Here is a 24,489-nt window from a genome sequence, read left to right on the forward strand (position 1 = left end):
GAATCAGCAAAAAGGAGATAATAACTTACTGTGATACATGAAGGCAACATGCTTATCATGACATTTACGCCTACTCAGATGTTCATCTGGGAAAGTCATATTGACAGCTTAGTACTTGAAGCCATCATTGTTCACAGACACATACAATTAATAGCTAGACAGTAATGAGATGTAAGTCTACGTGAGTATGCAGAGGGTGGAAGGTTGTGGTGCACCCACGTATATCCACTATAAAAACTCCCTACTGCAAAGGCTGTCTTTATTAGCAAACCAGGATAAATCAAACTAAAATACCATTTTTGTGAACCGTGTGTAGAGCAACTTTCCAAGTCTGGCCACTGTCCAGAATCTTTTGTTTGTAGGTTGGAGGGAAGAGGGTGAGGAGAGGTTTCAGAACTTGTTCTCCCTGTGTATCGTCGTCTTTAACTACATACCTCTCCCATATCTTTGCAAGGTGGACTTGGGCAAGTCCCATCACAATAAATCACCTGAACAAATCAATTATCATTTGTCTGGGGCTCTTACTGAGTTCCCAGATGAGCTGATTGCATAAAATATCAGAAAAGTAAAAGATGCATGAACTTCCCAACCTTGAAACAGTTTACAATCCAGTAAAAAGCCTACAGAATTTAACATTTCTTATGGCATGGGGATTTTAGCTTTTAACCAGTTTTACCAATGATTCTGGATTTCAGAGGCCTCAGAAGTCAGTCCAGAGAAATGAAGTCTCACACAGGGGAAACACCAAATAATCAAAAACCGCAGAGACAAGCAGGAGTAGAGATGAGCAGAATTCAATATAACTTTCTACTCAAGTGATTTGGTTATATAGTTTTGCTACCTTTGAGATGAAAAGGAAAAAAAAAAAAAGAAAAAGAAAAAAGCTGGAAGTCCCCTTAAAATTAAAGCCCAATCAACCCTGACATTGCAGATACTGGAATTATCTAGAGTGTATAGCCCTCAGCTATAGCACTCACTACACATCAGCTCCAACCCATAGTTCTGTACATGTGATTAGGTACACCCAGAATCAACAGTAGTCTTAGAGACGTGTCTCATGGCAGTAACATGAATGTGTGTAACACTTTCTTTCCTGTTTTGCTTTCTTTCTTATCTAAAGTAAAATATTAGGCATATTAATAAATCCTGATAATTTGTGTTAAGATATATATTTCATGTTTCCAAAATATATCTTTCTTTCTCCATTTTTTTGTCTTAAATATTCCTTTTAAATACCTTTTTAATACTTTTGTTCTTGCAAAGAAATAGCAATGAGCCATCCACCTAAAAAGTACACATTTCCCAAAGCCTCATTAACATAGGTTTATCTGAAATGTGTTAGGTTTACTTACCAGATTTTACTGTTGAAGAAGTCCCTCAGCACCACCAGTCATTCATATTACTTCAGCCTCTTTCTCTGAGAGGCAAAGTGTTAAAAGAAACTCTCTTGCTAGCAAAACACAGTGACATGACCAAAATGGAATCAACTGAAACTAAAAATCAAGCCTTTATTCTAGGTCAGGTACTAGTTCATTCTCTTGCTCTCAGAAAAACAGGTATTTGCTTAATAGTCCCAGATACATTAAAGTTTTTGTGCTACTGGAGCTCAAAGAACTGTTTGAAACATTTGAGAAGTTGTTTGATTGCCATGTATATAGACAGTATAAGCAATACGGTCATAATGAACTACAGCAGTCGGGAAACATGACATTAACAAGAATGTGGAACAATGACCTAATTTATACCAAGGAACTGCAACTAAATGTGAGTTTAGGACTTCGCAACCTAATCATTCTGTAACAAGTAGGACAAAAATATTGATCAGCATTTTTAAGTGGAGGGCAATCTTAGCATATTATTTGAGTATATTGTTTAGAAGCTGGCTGATAAAAAAATCAGAGAGGGTGGAAGTGAAAAGCCAGCCTTTGTGTTTAGCTTGAGTGAGAAGTACCTTAACCATCAAGAGAAGTCTTGCCTGTCACAATACTTCTTAATGCTAATGAATGAATGTTGAGAGAGAATTTATTGGTATCATTTGGTCTGTTTTGCTAGAACAAACCCATTTAGTAAGGAGTCAAGAGAACTTGCAATCATGTTGGAGTTTCATGTTCTATTGAAGTGACTAAACACAGAAGGAATGTAGCATGCATCTTTCAGCAAAAATGGAGGGGGATGACAACCCACTCCATAAATATTGCTGTCATCTACCTTTAAGACTATTTTTTCAAACATTAATAGGAAGACAATCAAATAACACATTTAGAAACAAAAACAAGTGCATAACCTTCAAAGGAAGTGAGCGGTTTTGTGAAAGGAAAAAACCACTCTTTCTCTGCTGCTTTCTCTTTGTGAGTCATACTCTGGGAGTGGTACCAGAGCGTCTTGTTGTCCTATTTCTATGGAAAAAATCCTTGAGCAAGTTCATTCTTGATTAAGTTAGCATGGTGCCAAGCAAATGTAAAACACTGAAGCTTTGATTCAGTTTTCTATTGTTCCTATTGCACTGGGGGAGGGAGGGAAGCAATCTCATGGTTTTGTTAACAGTGCTTCAGCGCTGGCATTGCTGTGAACGGCACTGGGGTAACATTTCCTTGTGTTTGTCAGCTTCAATGAAGGAAAATCTTTTCGATACAATTTACGGATTTTGTTTCTCAATACACCAGTTTCAGCAGTGAATTAACACTTGCACCCCGGCTCTGACAGTTCATTCCCGCGCTCCATGCCACATCCATTATCCCTTTAACTGTGCCAATAAACCAGATCCTTGAAATTATCTGGATTCCTACAAACAATCTGGATTAAAGGTAACTCTCCTTTCCAAAAAAGGGTGGGGAAGTAAGAGAGAAGAAACTCGCTTGACTACTGAAGCAAGCACATGTCATTGTATCCAAAGCTGGGAATTGAAGCTGACACAGGTAAGTGGGATAACTTCTGGTGTTAATAATTTTTCTCACAGTATAAATGCAACCTATTTATGCTTACTAAATATGTTAGGGAAGTTTTAATGTGAACAGAAAAAAGCCACCTTCCATTAAAGTACAAGTGCCTGAATAGAAGTGTTATAATTGTATAATCACATCACTATAATTGGTAATATATTGCTGCTCAGATAATGCCTTTGTTCATTTCCACTTTCATAATTCATTTACACAGATAAGGCAATCTGGGTAGCTGCAATCACATATGTAGGCATTGGTGCTTTGTGGATAATTAAAAATGGTAGCCTACATTTGCTCATTAGCAGTCTACTTTTGGTACAGAAATAGTTTACTGAGTAAAACATCTCTTTTACATGTGTAACTAACTGGTGAGCTTAATTCTTTAAACATGAAGGAATGGCAGCTTCTGGTCTCACAATGTTAGGAATGGCTTTCAGTGTTAATTAGGAAGAGAAGCATAGGGAAATTGAAATATTTGTGATGGGAAGAGACATTTTGTAATAGGGTAATAATGCAAAAGAAAAGACTTCTTTCAATGGGAAGGCTGGATTTAATCACGAAGTGAAGCAACAAAGGCTTTTGTGCTTCTGACACTTTCCTCTGAGGCAACACAGCAGGGAAAAAACAAAACTTCTAACTTTTATTTGTTATACACTTCTAGCAGTGCTGAGTGTATAGTGAGAAGCCTTCAGCTACCTATAAAAATGCGAGTACAACATTTAAGACTTCTTCATTTAATGTGGTACTTATACTATTATACCAAATACTGTACGATATTGTGCATATCATGCTAGCTGCATGCTGCACTAAAAAGGAATGCAATGTAATTCTTTGGTTTAAGTGGGGGCGGCATTAGATAAAACTGTCCCTTCCCATCTATCTCCCCTTTCCTCCCTGTTCCCATTCCCCAAATTACTACAGAAAAACTGCTAAAATAAAATTTTAGATGATGTTGTGCAACTGTTTTTTCTTTCAGTGTCAACTCCCTTCATCTGCACAGTCAAAGCTTCATAGTTGCATTAAACATGGTGAGATCCATTTGTGACAATCATAATACAAATTACAGTCTGCTGATTTTATTGTTAAAAATAAATTTAATGACAAACCTGGATACAATCAAGTGCATGTGAGCATGCATGAGGAGCCCATCGTTAGTTTGTCTATCTGCAAAAATATAACTCATTAGCGAGAGTGGCAAAAATCCAAAATCATAGCAATAAATAGCAAATTTTTTGCAATCTGTTTCTGTGTTACTACTATAGTTGCAGCCAAGTGATAGACAAAGGGAGGTAAACATGTTTCTTTCCTTTGGGAGAAGGGAAAAAAAAGAAAGAAAGAAAAAAAAAAAAAGAGAAGCTTCAGGGACTCATTCTTGTCCTATCAGGTGACTTGCTCACTTAGCAACTAAGAAAAGAAGAATCTAACAACTAACTTCGAAAAATTATAACATACTTGATATAGTCCAGTGTTCATAAAAAGGAGTGACCAATAAACCTTAGGCAAATTCCACTGCATCCATGAAATACTGAGCTCTTTTGTCACAATAAAGTAAATCTGTTTTGAGGTCTCATTTATTGTCTTGTAATTCAATAGTCTCCAATTATACTGGTGTAAGTGAGACCAGAACCAGGCTAATTTTATTAAATTATGGACTTGATGGAGAAATCACAGGCTGAAGTTCTATAGTCTATGCTCTGTGGGCATGACATTAACTGTATTATGTTAATTATGCCACAAAAACTATTACATACATTTTTTTCCTCATTCAAAAACCCCAAATGTCTTTCACACTGTCCATTTCAGAAAAATCTGTAGCCCAACACCACATTTTACTTGAAGGAATGAATTGAATGTTGGATCTTGACATTTTCTTACATCTCTGAACTGCAGTTTTGCAAGGCTACAAGATTTTCAGGTTTTTCAGATTCAACTACAAAGTCCAGTACAGCCAGGAATTGGAGTGCCTTTAAATATTATTAGATCCTAATGGATTGGATAAAAGCAGATAACTGAGCAAGTAGAACCCGTAGCTGGGCCACGAAGTACTTTTTGATGAGATACAGAACTGCATTATGCAGCAGCCCTTTTATGAAAATCATCAACTAATTTTCAGAAGTGAAGCATCATATGGAGATTTTTGCACTCATGCCCATGTATAAAGCTGGAATTGGTCCCATGCATGTGGTAGTCTGCCAACTTCAGTAAGGCATGGGTGCCAGCTAAAGACAGATTTAATATAGCTTGTACAATGTAGAAAAATTTCAGTTCCATGCCAAGAGGACCATCATAATGTTAATCATTGTCAAATGATAAGAATGCATTTTAGTGTGAGAAATCACATCTGTTGTCACTTTACATAGTCGTTATAGAGCTTTACACAGTATCTTTCTGAGTCTATTTCAATGCAGAGTCACCGTATGTAAAGCTGCAATACTTTTTTTCATTACTGGGAATGAAAAGAATACAGTTAATCTCTAAAACTTCTATGAATTCTACTTTTTCCTCGAGATCCTTCCCCTTAAAATCTTCCTCTACTGATGTCTCAAAGTATCAAGTTTCATTCTATTCCCTTGCTCATTCAAACTAAGCACCTATTTGAGATTACATTTAACATATAAAGATAAAGGTTGAAAAGCATTTAAAAATCAAGTTCTATTAATAACCATGTTTCCCTAAATAGTAACATGATTCAAGGACTCTGCAACTTCCAAGTCCTCCTCTCCCAAACCAATGAGATGATTTTAGCACTGAACTGATGATGAAAATGTTCTGAACTTTCAAACTAAAAGGTCTTAAGTAAAACTCGTAGGAAATTATATACTTTCATTAACTCATTATCCACTCTTTACATTTTGCTTTCATATTGTATGTGAGCACTAGAATATTTTTAAACTACACACAACGGCATTCTGGATACAGCCCTTTGTCATAAAGGAAAGAAGATCAGCACAGTGCTAGAAGGCTAAATATGAGCTCATGCGAAGGCAAGGTTGAGTCTCTCATGTATCCAGAATGAATCTGGTCAAAGCTGGGTGTAAGTCAAGGGAGAAACAGGTGACAGAGATGGCTCCATATGGCTTATGCCCACCTGAGCCACCTAATTTTTCCAGGAAGTGATAATATTAACATATTATGGCATATTTGTGAGAGTTGAATTTAATTAGACTGTAGCAGAGCTGGCATGTGATGTTAATAGATATGCAAGATTCTAATGAAAAAGCAGAAATATAATTAGAAATCAAAGCTAAGATTTTCGGCCACAACAACCCCAGGCAACGCTACAGGCTTGGGGAAGAGTGGCTGGAAAGCTGCCCAGAGGAAAAGGACCTGGGGGTGCTGGTCGACAGCCGGCTGAACATGAGCCGGCAGTGTGCCCAGGTGGCCAAGAAGGCCAACGGCATCCTGGCCTGTATCAGGAATGGTGTGGCCAGCAGGAGTAGGGAGGTGATCGTGCCCCTGTACTCGGCACTGGTGAGGCCACACCTCGAATACTGTGTTCAGTTTTGGGCCCCTCACTACAAGAAGGACATGGAGGTGCTGGAGCGTGTCCAGAGGAGGGCAACGAAGCTGGTGAAGGGCCTGGAGCACAAGTCTTATGAGGAGCGGCTGAGGGAACTGGGGTTGTTTAGCCTGGAGAAGAGGAGGCTGAGGGGAGACCTCATCGCGCCCTACAACTACCTGAAAGGAGGTTGTAGCGAGGTAGGGGTTGGTCTCTTCTGCCAAGTAACTAGCGATAGGACAAGAGGAAATGGCCTCAAGTTGCGCCAAGGGAGGTTTAGATTGAACATTAGGAAAAATTTCTTTACTGAAAGAGTGGTCAGGCCTTGGAACAGGCTGCCCAGGGAAGTGGTGGAGTCACCATCCCTGGAGGTATTTAAAAGACGTGTAGATGAGGCCCTTGGGACATGGTGTAGTGGGCATGGTGGTGTTGGGTTGACGGTTGGACACGATGATCTTAGAGGTCTTTTCCAACCTGTATGATTCTATGATTCTATGATTTTCTATAAGAATTCTAATACCGTGTTTATTTTAAACACCAGGACATGCATTGTCATAGTTGTATTAAATCTATCACAATTTAGTCTTCTCAAAGGCTCAAACTGTTTGAACATAAACTTTGGTTTAGACTGTAACAGTGATAGGAACAACTCAGAAAGTTTGGATTGAGCTATAACCTGCCATAATCTTCTGGGATGCTCATATCCTGTGTTTACCTCATATCCAGCTCTAAAACAGACTTGCAGCTGTTGTACATTCACTTTTAAACCTTTTTGTCCCTATCTGCTATGCAGGCAAACCATTTTTCTCTTAGCTAATGTTCAGTTTCACACAGCATATGAACCACATTGGATCTACAACAGGGGTATATATGTGTGTTCTTGGAATACTGAAGAATAAAACAATACATTACTGGTGAAGGAAAAGGGAAAAGTTTTGATATATTAAACCAGAATTTGGGATCATAAAGCCTAGGCCATAAGTGTTCGTGAGCTGTCTGTTTGGCATTCTTGGAAATTCAATTTCTGTTTCACGGGACACAAGTATATTACTAATCTTTCATTTCTTACCAAAAAGATCATCTGACATAATCCACTTAACAGCAGAAAGCTACTAAGTATGCATCATACTTTTTTTTAATTACAAAGCCAGGAAACCAATTAATAATATAGGTTCAGAAGTGTGTTGAACCAAAATGTTTTAACACTTTCATGCCTACTTACTTCTACACATTATATATTTAAACATTTCTGGAACAGTAGGGATGTTCTAGCAATCAAGTGGAGAGGGAATCCCTTTTTGATGTGTAGCTCACACACGGCAGACAATGGCTGACCGAACTACTCAAGAGAACAACTAAAAATAGAATTAAATATTTCTCTCTTGGAGGCAAAGCTTCCTCACAGTTATCACTAAACAATTTATATGTGTATGTTATTAACATTCTTCATTTTGACATGTCTTTGAGAAATATTTTTTAATATTTCCAGAGAAACAAGCAACATTAAATCAATCTGCTTGGAAAGGAACTTCAAAGTCAAAAGGCCCAAATAAGCCGAAGTTTTTATGTACGGCATTTTAACTTAAGAACATAATACTTCTGACAAAATTTACTAAACCAGAAAGTATCTAGTAGAGATAAACTTATTTCGAAGAGTATAATTTTTTTCACTCCTTTTACATTATACTCTTGCCACTCTAAGTAATACTTCCTATCATCTAATGATTGCACTTTTCCTTCCAGAGGTAAGTGTACTATTTCACTCAATAAATCAAAACAGTTACACAGTTTTGAGGAGTCTTCATGTAGGAATAGGAAGGAAGGACCCAACACTTTCCAGCACAATATAATAATGCACCACTGTTAAAAGCATCAAATACATGCACTACACGGAGAGATTGAGACATAAATTTCTTCTCATTATTAACTTGGGCTTGTAACCAAGCTAAGCTTTCCAGAAAAAAAAAACCCAAAACAAAACCACAAACCACCTACGTATTTGTCTGTACAACACACTTAAAGAACTGTAAGTGCACACACACACAAAACAGTCACAGGTAAATTAATTTGAAGTCTCATTTTTGTTCCAATTATTTCGAATTAAGACCAATAATGTCTGTTCAAGAGAGATATAACACTAAAATAGGGTTTCCTTGTCACAGCAGTATATGGCAGGGAAAAGGCTATTATATCTCCATCTTACTGCCATTGACTGTTACAGGATTATCCCATAAACCTCATTTGTAAACCTTAACTGAAGTTAAGTTTAACTTCACGGCTGGTGAATGTGTCTTAGTAGCCATTGAAACATATATTCCAAATTACCAAAGAATGAATATATGATCAGAGAAAACCTTCTGCGATACTTCAGCAGTTTTCTGTGAAAGAGAAACATCTAATTTCCAATTACCCATAAAATCCAAGGTCTTTCTAGTTAAGTTGAAAAGAATTAAATCAGAGTTGGTCAGTAATTTTCCAATTGAACTTTTTTCTCCAATAGAAAATTTCAGATTTTGTGCACAGCTTACTTTGCTCATAAAATCATATCCATCATCTCGGAGATTTCCTGACTTTGGTAACTATTCCGCTGGGTTGCTCAGACCTGTGCTCCCGGGTCATCTTTGGCAGCACAGGGACTAGAACCACTGGTTTTCAAATAACCAGTTTACTGCCACCTCAGTTTATGGTTTTGCAAGTAGAAAAAGTCAGAAAGAAATGTTGATTCAAATTCTTTAAAAGACATTTCAGAATACTCCTTCCTCTGAGGATTTAATTTTGGTGGCCTTTTTCAGGGTTTTTTTTATGTATTTAATTTTCTTCAGAGCAGGAATTCTGCATTCCAGCCCACCCCAATGGAAATCAATGCCAATGATGTAATGCTTTTTGCAGTGTGGTTGCCTCAGCATCAGAAAAATACACACTGATGATAAAAAGGGACTGTCAAAAGGGACAACCATTTGCACCTCCAGCTGAGCCTGGCATGTTTGGCAGCTCTGCCAAACAGGTGTCTCAGTTATCTTAACTGAAAGTATTTGGGGTTAGGAAATACAGTGATATTAATAAAAATCTTCAGTTTAGAGGAAAAAAATTCAAACCTTCATCAAGCCTTTCATAAAAAGGGAAAAGAAAGCTACTGTATATGACTAGGTGGTGTCAGAGGTACTACAAAAAAAAAAAGAAAGAAACTATTCAAAGCAAACAGTAAATAAAAATACAAAACATATAACTGCAGGTAAGCATGATGTTAGATGTTGATTCTTCAATAAATTCTGCAGACAACACAGCAGAAAAAAACCCAACAATAGTACTTCATTTCAATTTTCCCAGGCAGAAAAACAGTTTTGTATTGTAGATGAACAAAAGAAAGAAGTAAATATTACCCAGTAGTCTGTTCCTTAGTGTCTTTCTGGCATAAGTTACACTAACAGTGAACCATTCAAATGTAACTGCCTCCAAACACTATTTATCAGAGAAATTCACAACAATTAAATGTCTGCATAATATTTATGGAGGCTACTTGTTTTCCTGGGGGCGCCAAAAGTCTGGAGAAGGGTTGGGTCAAACAAACTGCAGCCAATGTCAAACAATAGATAATGGAGCATAAGCACTTGCATAGACAAACATCTTCCTTTAGATCTCTCTGCACTGCATCACTGCATCAAATAATATCTGCATTGTGCTTGGAAGGTTGCACTGCTGTAATTCAACAGTCTCTAAGGCTGAAAAACTCATTAAATAAATAGCAACAAAACCAGGCAAAAATGCTGAATGACTATGATTACAAACATTTAGTTATGCCATCATGCCACAGCTATGAGATCAGTGAGGAAGACTTGAGAAAAAGCACTTTCTTTTTTTTTTTTAAATTTAAAAAAACTTTGGAAGGATATTTGTAGAACTACTAGTTCTGGAAGAAGTAAAGCTTTAATGTATGTCTCACATTTTTCTGTTCTCTACCAGATGATACCTCAAAGTACACTGGCTTCTCTGGAAGGTTTAAAATCAGATGTATTCGCCTAAATTGCCAAACAGAGAAGCAAGTTAGGAATACTTTTTTTTCATCATTTTATGACACTGACTCAGAAGAGCATTACTTCTCTTACTCATTCTAAAGAACCCATATTAAACCTCATGACTGTCCAGCTTCATTGTACAGACCATAAACAGCACAATGGCAGCTAATGAATATTCATTCTCAGGGCATTCAGGTCAAGAAGAATCAAAATTTTAATACAGCAGTTTTCACCTTTTTTTGATTTGCAGACACCTGAAATATCGCCAGTGGTTTTATACAGCAAAGGCAAACAATAGGCTTAGGAGGGTTTAGATTACTGCTAGTTATAGATTACCTAGCAGTACTTAACTGATTCAGTTGAGGTGCAAATATCTGATTACAATTGTCTTGAATCAGCCAAAGTACACAACACAGATGTTTATACTGGCCTTCTTTCAGGCCAGCTTTCTGCTGACTACAGGAGCACAGATGTTATCTGATGCATCATAAAGCTAGAGTGACGTGGGCAGTACTTGATCTTCACAAAACCTGCTAGTTCAAAGTTAACCTTTCAAAAATACTGGAACAAAACTGAACCCTCAGGACAAGTTCATATTGGATCAACACTTCCTGTCGTGTTTTGATCTAGAGTAGGATTTACAGTATCACAAAATCAAGGACTTAAAACATAAGCAATTTAAGACTATAGTTGTTCTGTTGAAGAGCTGCTCAAGCAGGACCATCTCCTTTCACTTTAACTTCAGATATTTCCACCCTCAGACGGCTTCCTCCCTTGTAAGGATGCAACTAGGTATGGAAACGGAGTCCAACCTAGGAACTGATTCAAGTTTAAATTTATAGTAGGGGTAAAAAACAGTTATTACGGGTTATTTTTAACACAGAAGAATTCCCTGCATGGCATCAAAACCAGTCATACTAGAACAGCTAAGAAAGGTAGCATGGAAGCAGCAACGAGAGTTGGGAGGCAAGAATGAATCATGGGAGACAACGTAATCCATGATGGCTGCTGAAAAAGGTCATCAGCTCACAGAAGACCAGTTTGGAAATCACTTTTTTAGCAGAATCCACAGGAATAAATGCAACAAGGCACGTTAACAGTATTTGACTTACACTTATGAAATTACATATGCTGGCAAACAGTCAGAACCACCCAAACTTTCAGGAGTAAGTCGCATATTCCTTTAAGACCACTATTCCTTGCATATGTATTCAGAGAATGTGTGTCTATGGTCTGAGCCACAGACGACTATGCAGCCAGCTGCAGCCTTTAACAGATATTGAATGCCTTTAGTAGTTCTTTACAAGTAAGTCTAAGCAGTTTTCTAAACAAAAAGAGAGGTTGGGGAGAAGGCTGGCTTGTTCAGTCTGCAACACTGCCTGACTAATTGTAAAGCTTTATGGACCGTGAAAACTGAGTCACTTCATTGTCAGCTGTAACTTTGTAACTGATGTACTCAATTTCTGCTCAGTTTCCCTTAAACACAGCAGAGTGCAATTTTCTCTCTTATTTTAGTCACAACTGCTCAGTTTTTTCTATCTCTTAGTAAAATTAAAGGATTGACTTTATATTAAGTTCTAACTGCCACTATAGCTCCTCTCGATGAGGCCTTATTTTAAAAGTTCCATAAATTGCATTGGTCACCTCAAGTTACTTCACGAAATTGTATGGGAAGGCAGAAAAGGAAAAACAGAAAACTTCCCAAACATCTGTTGTCACCACAGAATGAGTGAAGTACTTCATCACTTTGCAGTTTGTGGGTCAGGCTTAGCCCATTTGGTCCTTGGTTGGTTGGTTGGTTGATTTTGCTTCCTTTTGGGGGGCTTTGGATGGTTTTTTTGTTTGACAAAAAGAAAACCAGCATGTTAGATACGACAATACAGTAGCACAGAATGACTTGCTACCATACAGTAGATCTTAAATTTTTTTTTTTTTACAGTCTTAGTTTTCTAAAGACTCCAGTAAATGGCAGCAGAAATAATTGCAACTGTTTTGCTCCAGCCCTCCTCCAGAGATGACATCAGGAGTAAACCGGATCAGATGGCAAACGCAAGCAAAATGGAACAGTGCTAAATGCTTAGTTCACTCCCAAATGATTATTTTGACATCTTACAGGAAAACTTCTGTCAGACACAATTTTGATAAACCTGAGGTTATATTTCTCTTTTGGATGTATGAAGTCAATGCCTATTTTTATTATAACTTCCACTGGTAACTATGTAATTTCAGTATTTAGGCATTTGCATTTTTCCAACTCTATATAATTATCAAGACAAAAGGCTTTTTTTTGCTTATCCAGATATTTTGACTTCATTCTGTTGCGGAGGTGGAGCAGAAACCGGGAGTTACATGTGGGAGGGCACTATGAACTCTGAGTTTTTGACCAATAGCTCTTAGAAACTGCTAACGATTTTGTGGCAGGCTTCAATGTGTATCAGCTAAATTGGAGAATGAAGTTTTTGAAAGAAACATAATAATTGGTCGGTCTGCAGGGCAAACAAGGGCCTCTGAACAAGTAGCTGGCAGGAGTTCAAAATAGGAGGAAAGTAATTATTTGTGTAGTGGATTATATGCAATCTCTTTCTAGGCAGAGATCTGAATTGAACATTTATAAGTTAAATAGTCACAGAAAGCATCTTTTAGGAAATCTTAAAAGTGTTTGATGTAGCATAAGCAGAGTCAGCAGTCTAAGCTAAACAAAAATACAGAGTATAGAAATTTGAGACTTCATTTAATTGCAGTTTAGCAGTCAGCTTCATGAAATGTTATCTTTAATTTCCTTTGCAGTGTTCTTAGATAACATACTTAATTTTAATTGGAAGCATATGTGAGGAGTGTATGTACATGTACATTTAAAGGTCTAGAAATGGGAGATTTCAATATTATATTATATTATATTATATTATATTATATTATATTATATTATATTATATTATATTATTTAGGGACTGTGAGACCAGTAAAGACACACTCCTGCTTTTTTTAGTGATATTACAGGCAAATTATGGCTTGTGCACCACTCCTTCAATTTGCAATCATTTCTAGTAGAGCTTTCTATAAGCACAGCAATTCACCTACCCACAGTAAATTGGAGGACTAGCATTTACTCTAATCCATCGAAAGCACTGATATGTGCCAGAAATTGCAGCAAAAAATTAGTATGAACCAGAAAATTAATTCTGTGCCTCCTATACATGATAATAATGGAAATACCTTTCTAACAGCAAAATAATATCATTATTCTAATATGACTGGATAAAAGCATTCTCTAAATTGCTAATACTACGTAGATGAATATGGCTAAAATATCTATAGTTATTGAAAATTCTAACATTTATCATATTATAAATTTAATTAGGTTTTATTTTTAGGTTACAAAGTTATCATTATAAATTGTTTACCTTGACTACTCAGGCACAGAAACAGACTTCGGTTTGAAAATCAAAAGAAGCTGTTCACAATTTATAACGGAACAATTCTTACTGTAATTATAGCACTAATGGGATACATATCAATCAACAGGTAAATCATTATACAATTTCTTCAATTTTCTGTTCAGAGCATTTCTGAAATCATATTTGACAAATAACAGCTTTAATTTTACTTAAATTCTCTTTAGAAATACCTGTCATTTGAATTTTTTCAAGAGCTTAAGATTTTCCTTTAAATAAAAGTTTTCACATTAGGAAAAAGTAAAAATAGACAACATTACAAGTAAAAACTACTTGAACTGTATATCCACTTGTTCCTAATAAGTAAGTGACAATTTCTGTCTCGCCATTTTTTAATCATAGTTATCCACCCATAATTCTAGCTCTTCTCCTCTCTTTGATTGTTCAGTATTCACAAATGTATAAGCCTTTACATGACAAAATGTTAGGTTTTTGATAATGATAATCTCTTCAGTTAACCTTTAGTTTAGGCAAATTGAGCATACAAAAAAGGACAATAAGCAAACACAAACACCAAATACAGTGTAAAATAAAATATGAACAAGGGACCTAGAAAAACAAAGGAAAGAGCTCTTTGTCATATACGGTTCTGGAAACTGTTCTATAGCTCTTCCACCAGTACCCACAGATCTGGTGAAGGAATGACTGGATGAGGTTCCCTAACTAAAGCTACCCATTCTGGTCCCTTTTAGACCTAACAAGCAGCTAATATGGATTCTGTTTGATGACTTTTAAAGCATTCTCTCTTCTGATAATTCAGCAGTTGTGGAGGAAGCCATTTCTCTACTTTCCTTGACATCAAGCCAAGTTTCCTCAAATCGGTGACTAGGGCCCCTTTTTGCCTCTGCAAAATGTGGACGCATGCAATGATAGGCATTTAGCACTGCAGCAGCACTGCAGGATCAACAAACTGGGTCTACGAGTCAGTCCCTTTTAGTTTAGACTCTCCTTTCTGCAGCAATGCTGCAGAAATTGGGGTCAATTATCTTGGATGCGGAGGAAAAGAAAGGGAAGAAAGTAAGGAAAGAAGCTTATGCTTTTCCTCAAATCCCTTTTGCCATCCAAGTTAGCACAAATTAGTTTTAGGACAGTGATGGCAGTAACACATATTCTCTTTTTAAATCAGTAACAATTACATAAAGTAGCCTATTCTAATTGCATGTGAACTCCAATCCCCCAAACTCTTGGGACCTTGGATTTTAACTTTTTCCATTCAGAGATTTTCAGGCCTCTTAGAGACAATTCTAGCAAATATGTATATCTATGAAAAGCAAATTATTTTCTCACTAATTAATTCAAAGCTCAGAAATGGAAGTCGCTCCTAGTACTAGGTTCAACAGTGGTGGGGATACAAGAAGATGCCTAATTGCAAAATAAGATAAGATGGGGGTCTGACTGTTCTGTGGGTGACATTGAGTTAAGTGGCAGACAGCCAACATATACCATAAACAGACAGCACACCATTTCACAGAATAATGAAGAACACAGAGTTAAGTCAAGTCTATCTGCAGATTAAGGAGAATACCAAACACTGTAAGGCCAGTAAGCATACAGAGCTCTGCTTTAAATCTGGTTATCTGGGTTCTGAATCAAAACGCTTTAAAGCTGCTTCTCTTTCAGAGCTCACTGCCACGCTCTATCAGCATCTGAAGAGAAACTCTCCTAGATAGCAAATCTTCTGGTCCTATTGACACCAGAATACGTTTAAGCTGGAGACTTAGTTACTGTCTAAAGTAAGATTCCATCTGATAGAGAATGAAAGGCTAAGGGAGAAAAAGTGTAATCAGTGGCATTGAACGGTCTGAGAAGGAGCCCCCTGGCCAGGCTGTGACAAGATGCCTTCTGAAGCAGAAGATGTATAACACCCCCCTTCAGTCAGGTGGCTGGAATTCCAGCAGTGGCTTGAATGGCTTTTGCTTTTACTCTTCTGCATAACAAAGAATCATAAAAGCCCCACTATTATATGAGTTATTTACTTGTCACTTGTTACTTGTTTTCGCTTTCTCCCTGAAGTACAAAACATTAGAAACTCGCAGTCTGCATACTGAAAATGTCTTAATTCAAAGATCAGAAGCTCAAGTCAAGACAGAAATGTGCATGACTCATTTTCACAAGTCCTGTTTCAGTGAGCTTGTGTTTTATACACTCAGACATCAATAAACTCAGCACCAATGATGATGAAGTTATTAATTTCAAATTAATCTCTTCTCTGCTAGAGAATCTCCTTTTTTGCAGCATTGCTGCAATTGCAATGTAAAGAAAATAGAGTTGGATTTTGACTTGCCATGCAGAAGGCAAAGCTTGGCTATAAGGCCCACATGGGCCCAGTGAAAGTTAGGTACGGTTTTAGTTTTGTTCAAAACATCCAAGCTTTTATTGCAGCACTTAAGGAGAGCATTAGGTTAGGAAGGTCTATGCAAGCCTGCAGAGCAGAAAACCCATAGAAATGCCCTTCCATTCAAGCTTCCACAATACCCAGCTTTTCTCATCGGGCATTCAAATAAGGATTTTCATTTATCCTTAAGCGTATTCAACTTAACTGTCTTATAGAACAGCCTGCATTTACAAAAATAAAAAAAAAAAACAAACCAACAAAGTAACAACAAAAACACCCCAAGACATATGAGGTTAAATGTATATGGAATTCTGTAGCCAAATCCATAACTAAACACCTATTATGTGAAAAGCTGAAATGCTAAAAGAAAATAAAAGCTTATTTTAATTAAGGACCTCTTGTGTAGCTTTTAAACACTATCCAGATAGTTACCTAAATGAAATCCAATGTTCTTTCAGAAATAATGACCGGCTTGCAAGAAGATAATCAGCACTTTTGACTGGCAAAATACAGTAAAACTGTGTCAAAACCACATGTATACATTGGTGAAAACTCTGTAGGCCTGTGGAGTCTATCAGCAAGAATAGATTCAGCTTCATAACTCGCACCACATCTTGACTTCAACACAGATATACTATTGTACACTTGTTGAAAAACTCAGTAATTTGCTTCACACATTAACAGTTCCCCTTTCGAAGATGAAACAATTCTCCTGACTGACAATTTATAAAAGAATTTTTCCCAGGTCAAATTATCTGTGGCAGTCTCACTTATCGGTCCCTCTCCTCTACCACATACAAACATACTTCTACTTTGATATCTGTGCATCAGCAAAATGAATCCTTTTCCTTAATGACTGATGCGTATACTACAAACTGAGCAGAGATCTGCTCTGAAAAATTCAATTCTCTGAAATTTCCCCATACAATATTCATAATATTGACTAGTCAGTGATTTCCAATTGACTAGCGAGTAATTAAAATGAAATCATTGGGAAGTCTGAAAAATAGTCAGCTGAGCACGTATCTAATAATATAACCTGTTTCTTTTAAATACAAGTATTTTAGCACTATCTTGTCCTGCAGTCACAATAATCATGAGGTTGGCACCAACCTGCGAAAGATGCATGGTTTTCAAACACTTAAGCTCTATTTGATTTGATACATCACAAACTCCAACTATTGTTTTAACTACTCCTAAAGAAGCATGAACCTTATATCCTGGAGCTGTTGTACTGAGCGTCACTAATGTTTAGTTATTTACATTAATTTGTTTAATGAAACCATTCCAGAGACAGCTGAAAGGAAATGTTTCAACCCAAGAGCCTAGTGGTAACAGAGAACTTACAGAATGAACAAAAGCAGCAGCTTAAACCCTACACAAATGGAAGTCTGCACAAACTGACAGAGGTATCTAGTAGCGGAAACTCAGAGGCAAGATGTGTGGCATCAGGAAATGATCAAAATATTTGCTTTGGGGTTTCTAGGGGCAAAATGGTTCCCAAAGTGCATAATCTTATACAGACTAATGACAGGACTCAGAGCAAATATTCAAAACCATATCACAGAGAAGTTCTGATAAATCCCTGGCCACAACTGAAAAGTGACTTTCCAGTGAAGCAAACCAACTTTCTCTTGAAAGCAAGCAGATGGTGGAAACTCCCTTTCCCACAGCCAGCTTGAATCTCTACCCAATGCATAGGGGAAACAGGCAGTGCCATAGCCAATGCATCTAATCCTCTTAGCACTGTAAGTAACCCGTTTTCCTTCAACAGTTGAGGTACTATATAGCATCTGTGGAATACCTTTAGAAACCCAGTATTTCAAATCTTTCCAGCAAAAATAATAGTGCCATTTCCTTGCTTCCAAAGCAACAAATGTAATATGTATTTATTTGTAACATCCTGACATCAGCTTTCAGAGAAAAAAACAGACAAATACTTAAAAGAAGGCGTCGAAGTTTAAGGGTTTTAGAACACACTAGTTTGATGGAGTTTCTCTCTGACAGGTTGCAGATGTTTGTTTACTGATCATTTGCACCAAAAGGCTACACTGAAAATTGCATTTGAGAGGAGTGAATTAGACACAGCAGGTGCATAGTGGCTCCTTCAAATACTCCTTCAATGAGTTTTTAGCATTATTAAGCACCAAAATAATTGACAAAAACCCAGAGACATAGCATCCCCCTAATAGCTAAGCACCTTTTGACATAGACTTCTTTATCTGCACTCTCAAAAGGCAAAGTATTGATAACTCCTATGGAATTGCAATAATATATATACTGACAGGAACGATGAAACAGCTCCAGCAATGCTGATTCTGAAGACAACATTTACAAAATCATATCAGAGCAATGGAAGTGTTAACCTGAAAGGACTTACCTGCATTTCAATTCAGATAACTCTCACTAGTTATATATCTTTTAAATGAGGTGATTGAACCTTATACAGAGTCTGACATCAATCTAAGTACCATCATATATGACAGCGATGTACTGTATTATGAGAGCAAATACTATTCACAGCTTAGAGATAACTCTCCCATTTGCTAATTAGTCATTTTAACAAACAGATGAAAATTATCTTTCCCAGGGAACAGAATAAAAGCCAAGGAGGGAAGCTACTCACATTCCTTTGAGCCGTTGCCACATTTTCTCTGCGTGTCCTCCTATTTGATACTTTATAGAGGTGCTTTCCAGTTCCCGAGTTGTTTCTGTCGCTCGAGCCCCCATCATTATTGTCCTACAGCAATACAGTTACAGTCAGGCTCAGCAGCAAGTAAAAGCATTCTTTAGTCCACTACAAATGTCAGAAGATCCACGCATGTTAGACAGTAGCTGCTATCATATCAAAACACATCAGAATTACAACAGCTGAGGGACGATCCTGCCTGAATCGCTATTCACTTTGATAGACAAATCCACTCTTTCACCCCCCTCCCCTCAAAGCACAGAGCAAGTACACACAGCTCCTCTGACCTCACGAGTCTAATCCATACCGGTGAGCCAGCTACTATACTACTGACTGCTCAAGCTCCTTTCTCATGCACTTTTTCTGCTGTAGGAATATGCACAGAAGCACAAAAGATTCCTTAAAATGGTCTATAATTCATTGCCATGCAGGATAAATGTGAACGGCTTTAACAATCCAGAAGGAAAGAAAGGCTGGTTTCTGCTCTGCAGGTTGGAGAAACAGGCTGCAATAGGAAAGCAGATGGTAGAAGCCAGTATCAGCCACATCACCCTACAAAAAGAGTGCATGTTCAAATGCCAGAGCTTTCCTCTCTTTAGTTGATCCTGAATTGATTCTTAATGAATAAATATCTACCAGCCTCTCAATAAAAATATGACTCTACAAATGCTAAGTCGGTAGTGAAGACGTGTATAAATCCCTGCAGAAGAGAAATCAAAGAGCTCTACAGGTTGTTATTGAAGGAATATGCTGTAATGATGACTATTCACCTTCTCCTAGCAACTCCACACAGTAGGTAACTGTCAATTTAACTGGTGGAAAATGCAGCAGCTGCAAGACAGCCCGCTCAGCGAATCCTTCGGGACAGCAGCATGTGTGTGTCAAAATCTGATGCTGAACTGTGTGCGTCTGCCAGCAAAAAACAATTAAGCACATGCAAACAGCAAAAGGGTTGAGGACTAAACGGTATGCCAGCCGTGCAGCAGATTGCCAGCTCTGCCTCTCAAGTGCAAAGAACCTAGTTGTACAGCCAAAGCTGGGTTTTGGAGAGGGCAAAGGAGAGGATTTCCTTGCTGCTTGCTCAGCTACAGACTTGGGTTTGCAGAGCAGCTCCTGTACTCTGTAAATAGCACCTGTCTTGTTTGGTGAGTCACTAACAATCTTTCTGAAGCAGCAGCCAAATAATCAAATATACCACAGACATCTCAGTGATCATGTTTGTTTCGATCAGAGTAAGAGCTGTGTAAGAAGCCAGGCAAGAGGGATGTGCCAAGTAGGAGTAAATATGTCTGAGCTTTGCCAGCCACTGGTGTCACTGCCAGCTGGGAAGAGGGGCTTTGGGTCCACAATAGAATACTGACGATGACTGTCCTAGGATGTTGACTGGAAGGAGCCTAAGGGTAGGAGACGCATATCTCAGTATGGCTTTAACCAGACAGCTTCATCTGTGTTAAATTTTGCAAAGATGAGAGATAACGAGAGGTTCCCATCTGATGCAATTGGCAGAAATGGATAATATTGTTAAGGACTCAGGATCTTACAGAAAAATAAAAAAGAGGCTCACTGCTTTGAAATAATCCTAACACTTCAGAATTTCCTAATCAATTTTCTTTCTCTAGGATACCTTTTATGCACATTATAGATTTAAAATATACCTTATGAGAGTTATAAACCAGTTTGAGACGCGTCTTTTACACACTGATTTCAGGTGGATAATTAAACAGTACATTTCATCTACCTCTATGGATTTAACACATACACAATTTTAAACTGGTATTAATTCCCGGGCTTTCACAGAATTATTCCTGACTCAGACATATAAGAGTCAGTCCCATAAAATTCACTAGCAATATCTGAAAAATAGTCACTGGGTGAGTGACATCTCTTACAATTTTCAAACAGCATCATACAACAACAGTGAAGAGATACAAACAGCTGTTTTTTCAAAAACTGCAAAGCATTTATTTGGTTAAAGGTGGCAGTAGTATCTTTGAAACTTCACTGAACAACCACTTAAAAACTTCCAAACTTTCCGCTCCTGTTATGCATGGAGTCCAACTAAAGTTTGTAAGAAAGAGTATAAATATCCTTCCATGGAATAACAAATGAGAACCTCTCACACTAATCTGAATTCTTCCCTGCCTTTTAACTGCCAGACATCTGAAGCAATGCAAAGAAATTAAGTATTTATAGAAACCACATAAACCTCCAGGGACAGAGGAGAGTTTTAAGGGCCTATTTTTTCTCATAAAGTATTCCCAGCTCTTGTTGTCCAATTCTACAGTGAAAAAATAGTGGTGTTTGTAAGCTGTTCTCTTTCCCTCAGCTCTCCCTCAGAAGGACATAAGTAGTTGAAAATAGATTGCTTTGATTTACTGGAGAAAAGTATTATGAGCAGGTAATATCCTTCAGGAAGGGAGGAAGGAACAAACTGCCCAAATAATACCACTGCAAATGGAGATACACCTGCTAACTTCACCAGAACTCCACGAAGGAAAATTGTAAAAACTTTGCTCCCTGCAAGACCTCACCACTGCAACAATAGAAATTCCTACAATGAAAGCACCTGGCATGGCTTAAGCAAAGGACAAATAAAGCAGCTTTTTCCCAAAGGTTTATCCTGAGGATTGACATAGCAAACCAGCAGAGATGACACTGAAGGATGAAATTGTGTCTCTGAAAATGAAACAAACAGCAAGAAACACATAAAAATGGATAGGTAAGGCATTAGAAAATCAAGGAAGTAGCCACAGCAAGTGTTCTGGATGTCCCTGAGGAGAAAGAAACAGACCATTTAAAACAAACAAACAAACAACTTTTAGGTATGCTGTTATCTTGGAAACGTGAGCAAAGAAATCCTCATGGAGACATGAGGAAAGGAAGGACCTTTCCTCCCTTTAGTTTCTGTGAATAACGCTCAGAGAATGAAGCAGCCGAGCCTGCACCCCTCCTCCCGCTCAGAGGAAGGCAGGCACAAAAGCTGAGAACAACAGAGCCAAAGCAGTGCCAGCACCCCTCTGGCTGCAAGAGGTGACATGCTGCAGAAAGGACAGGAGTGTGCCCCTGGAATATAGGACAACCATACATTGCAGCCCGTACTGCAATGAGGGGATCAGAGGAGGAATTACGGACAACCTGACTTGCTCAGAAACACACATCTGTGCTCCTGCAGTACAAACTGGTCTAAAGACCCAGAATACTAAACAATGAGCAGCTACTTTAGGAAGCCAAATCAGCCAGAGAGATGACACCTGAAATGATACGTTACCTTAAATAGTTTTTCTCTTTCCACTTCCTGGTTCTGGTTTTCTGTTCTTGCCCTAGCTAACCTGGTGTTCGTGCTACAGTTCCAGCAAGTTGTTGTTACAGTCCATCTTCCTCCTATAAAAATATAATCTTTTTTGCCCTTGCCCACAGCTTTTTCTTTTTTTTTTTAAATTTCAGCTTAAAATTTCCATACTAAAGTGAACACTAAAGGAAAGCCTCTATTAGTCAATATGGAGATATATTAAAATAGGAATAATTAACTTTTTCATCCTTAATTATGGCAAAATTAAACTTTCCCAGTGCCACTTAATCCTCAGACAGGAAGCTACACTTAATGATAATGTATCCTAAGCTCCTTTTCTTTCATCTAAAAGTACTTCACTTCAGTAGCAATATTAATGCAAAGAAATAATTTTAAAATACACTCAACAGTAAAGAAATCAGGTTGGTTTTTCAATATTGAGTACTGAGAGACCTTTACAGTTATGCCAAAATCACACAGTTACAATGAAAACAACTTACCTTAAAATTGGGAAAATCCTGCAGCTAGCCCAGTTAGAGATTAGCTATGGAAACAGGAAAAGGATCGTGCAGGTTTTGATGAGGAGAATTAGAGCTTTATTTTAAATAAATCCTCTGCTCCTGAAGGGAAATTAAATATGCTGCTTTGTTTGAAATTATCTTTAAAACATCTAACTCATGACAAATGGAGAATAAGGAAGTATCAAGAGGCCTACAGGGTGACTTGTCAGACTTGTCATCCCTCCAAACCTGACAACACGAACTTCCCTGTGGTGGAACTGCAAGAGAGCCATGAACCAATTAGAAAATTTGAAAACATAAGAAAAACAAACCAAACCAAAAAAAAAACAACAAAGCCACAAAAAGGTAAGATAAATTTATTGTTAGTAGTGACAGCAGGTATTAGATCTGTATGCTGACTGTCCTGGCCCTGATCTAGCAAGCACTAACACACACTTAATTTTAAGCAGGTAAAGCACTGCATTTATTTGCTGGGTAAGAAAGAGTTCAACACAATTGTAAATAACAGAGTTAAATCACCGAAGAACTGCCTGCCAGTGGACTCAAGTGTTACATGGTAGTTCGTGAACAGAACTTAAGGTAGGACAGAGATCCCATCACTCAAATTCTGCCCTTGCAGAAAAGGAATGGTTTGCTAGACAGTGTTCTCCACGTCTCCTTCTGCCGTCCCCATTGTCTATTACATTCGCATTTGTGAAGTGATACGCAATCCCCTTCTTTACAAGCAGAGTTTCCAGCTTGCTTGCAGTGCCCAAATGTGCAAATTATTAATCAATAAGGAGCACAGCAGAGGAAAAAGGAATATTTGGTCTTATTAAAGTTCATTGATTTTATTTAAATACATAGGTTCCAGCAATCTGGCAATGGCAAAATATTGATGTTACAGTAATTTTGGATTTTCAGATTCTCCATAGAATATATTAATAAAATTAGTAGAGTTACATAATTGAGGAATAGCAACTTTAAAGATTTACACATATGGTCTACACAGTGCATTGGCATTGACTCAATTAAGTAGGTAAAAGAGTTGGGATTGATATATTAACAGTGATTAGATGATCTAAATAAGGAGACCCAACAAGGAACATTTTCCCTTTAATTTATGTTTTTTATTTTAGTATTTTCTGGTACATCTAATTTACTGTATTTGAGGCTTCTTCATATAATCACTAACGTATGTATATTCATTCACGTGTCCTGCAAATACCAGGCTTTAAGTATGGCAGGGAGAAAAAATATCTTCTATTTGTTTGCTATGTGCATGGCATATCATACTAGTAATGAACGTGGAGTCAGATTTATTGAAGCTTTTAGGCAATTAAAAATGAAAACAAATACCCATGAAAGCTTGCAAGCAAATTAGCTGTTAAATCTCAGGGCACAAATAGACATGTATTTGCAAACCTACTCATGACATATTAGACCTTGTCACATTTCATTGTTCAATACTGCCCCTTACTAGAGGTCACCAGTCCAAAAGTCTGTCATGACTGTGTGTGAATGTTCACAGACCAGTTCAGTGCCAAGTAAAGTTGGGCACTAAACTGATTAAAGCAGATGTCTTAATTCTGCACTAATGTTGTCTAGGACCTCACTGCAGACAATAGAATTCAGATGTCCAGGTGCCTCAGGTAGGCCCATGTATTTTTAAGTTTACTTTGAATATGATCTTTCACTCAATTTACTTTAAGGAATCATTCATTTACTTCAGTGAACCAAACAAACTGAAAAATTCTGGGAGATGGAGAGATG

General features: G+C 37.5%; 1 protein-coding gene across 1 annotated transcript in view; it reads right to left on the reverse strand.

The window, feature by feature from the left end:
- The window catches only part of PDE1A (phosphodiesterase 1A), a 156,025-nt gene extending 133,658 nt beyond the window's left edge, over positions 1 to 22,367 (reverse strand). The window contains exons 1-2 of the mRNA XM_075153375.1: positions 22,196 to 22,367; positions 18,865 to 18,978 (exon numbers count right to left, since the gene is read on the reverse strand). Of these exons, the coding sequence (XP_075009476.1) occupies positions 18,865 to 18,971 (107 nt within the window). The 5' untranslated portion in view covers positions 18,972 to 18,978; positions 22,196 to 22,367. The remainder of the gene's footprint in view (positions 1 to 18,864; positions 18,979 to 22,195) is intronic.
- Positions 22,368 to 24,489: the final 2,122 nt, after the last annotated feature.

This window comes from Calonectris borealis, chromosome 6 (assembly GCF_964195595.1).
Source record: "Calonectris borealis chromosome 6, bCalBor7.hap1.2, whole genome shotgun sequence".
Taxonomy (NCBI): Eukaryota; Metazoa; Chordata; class Aves; order Procellariiformes; family Procellariidae; genus Calonectris; species Calonectris borealis.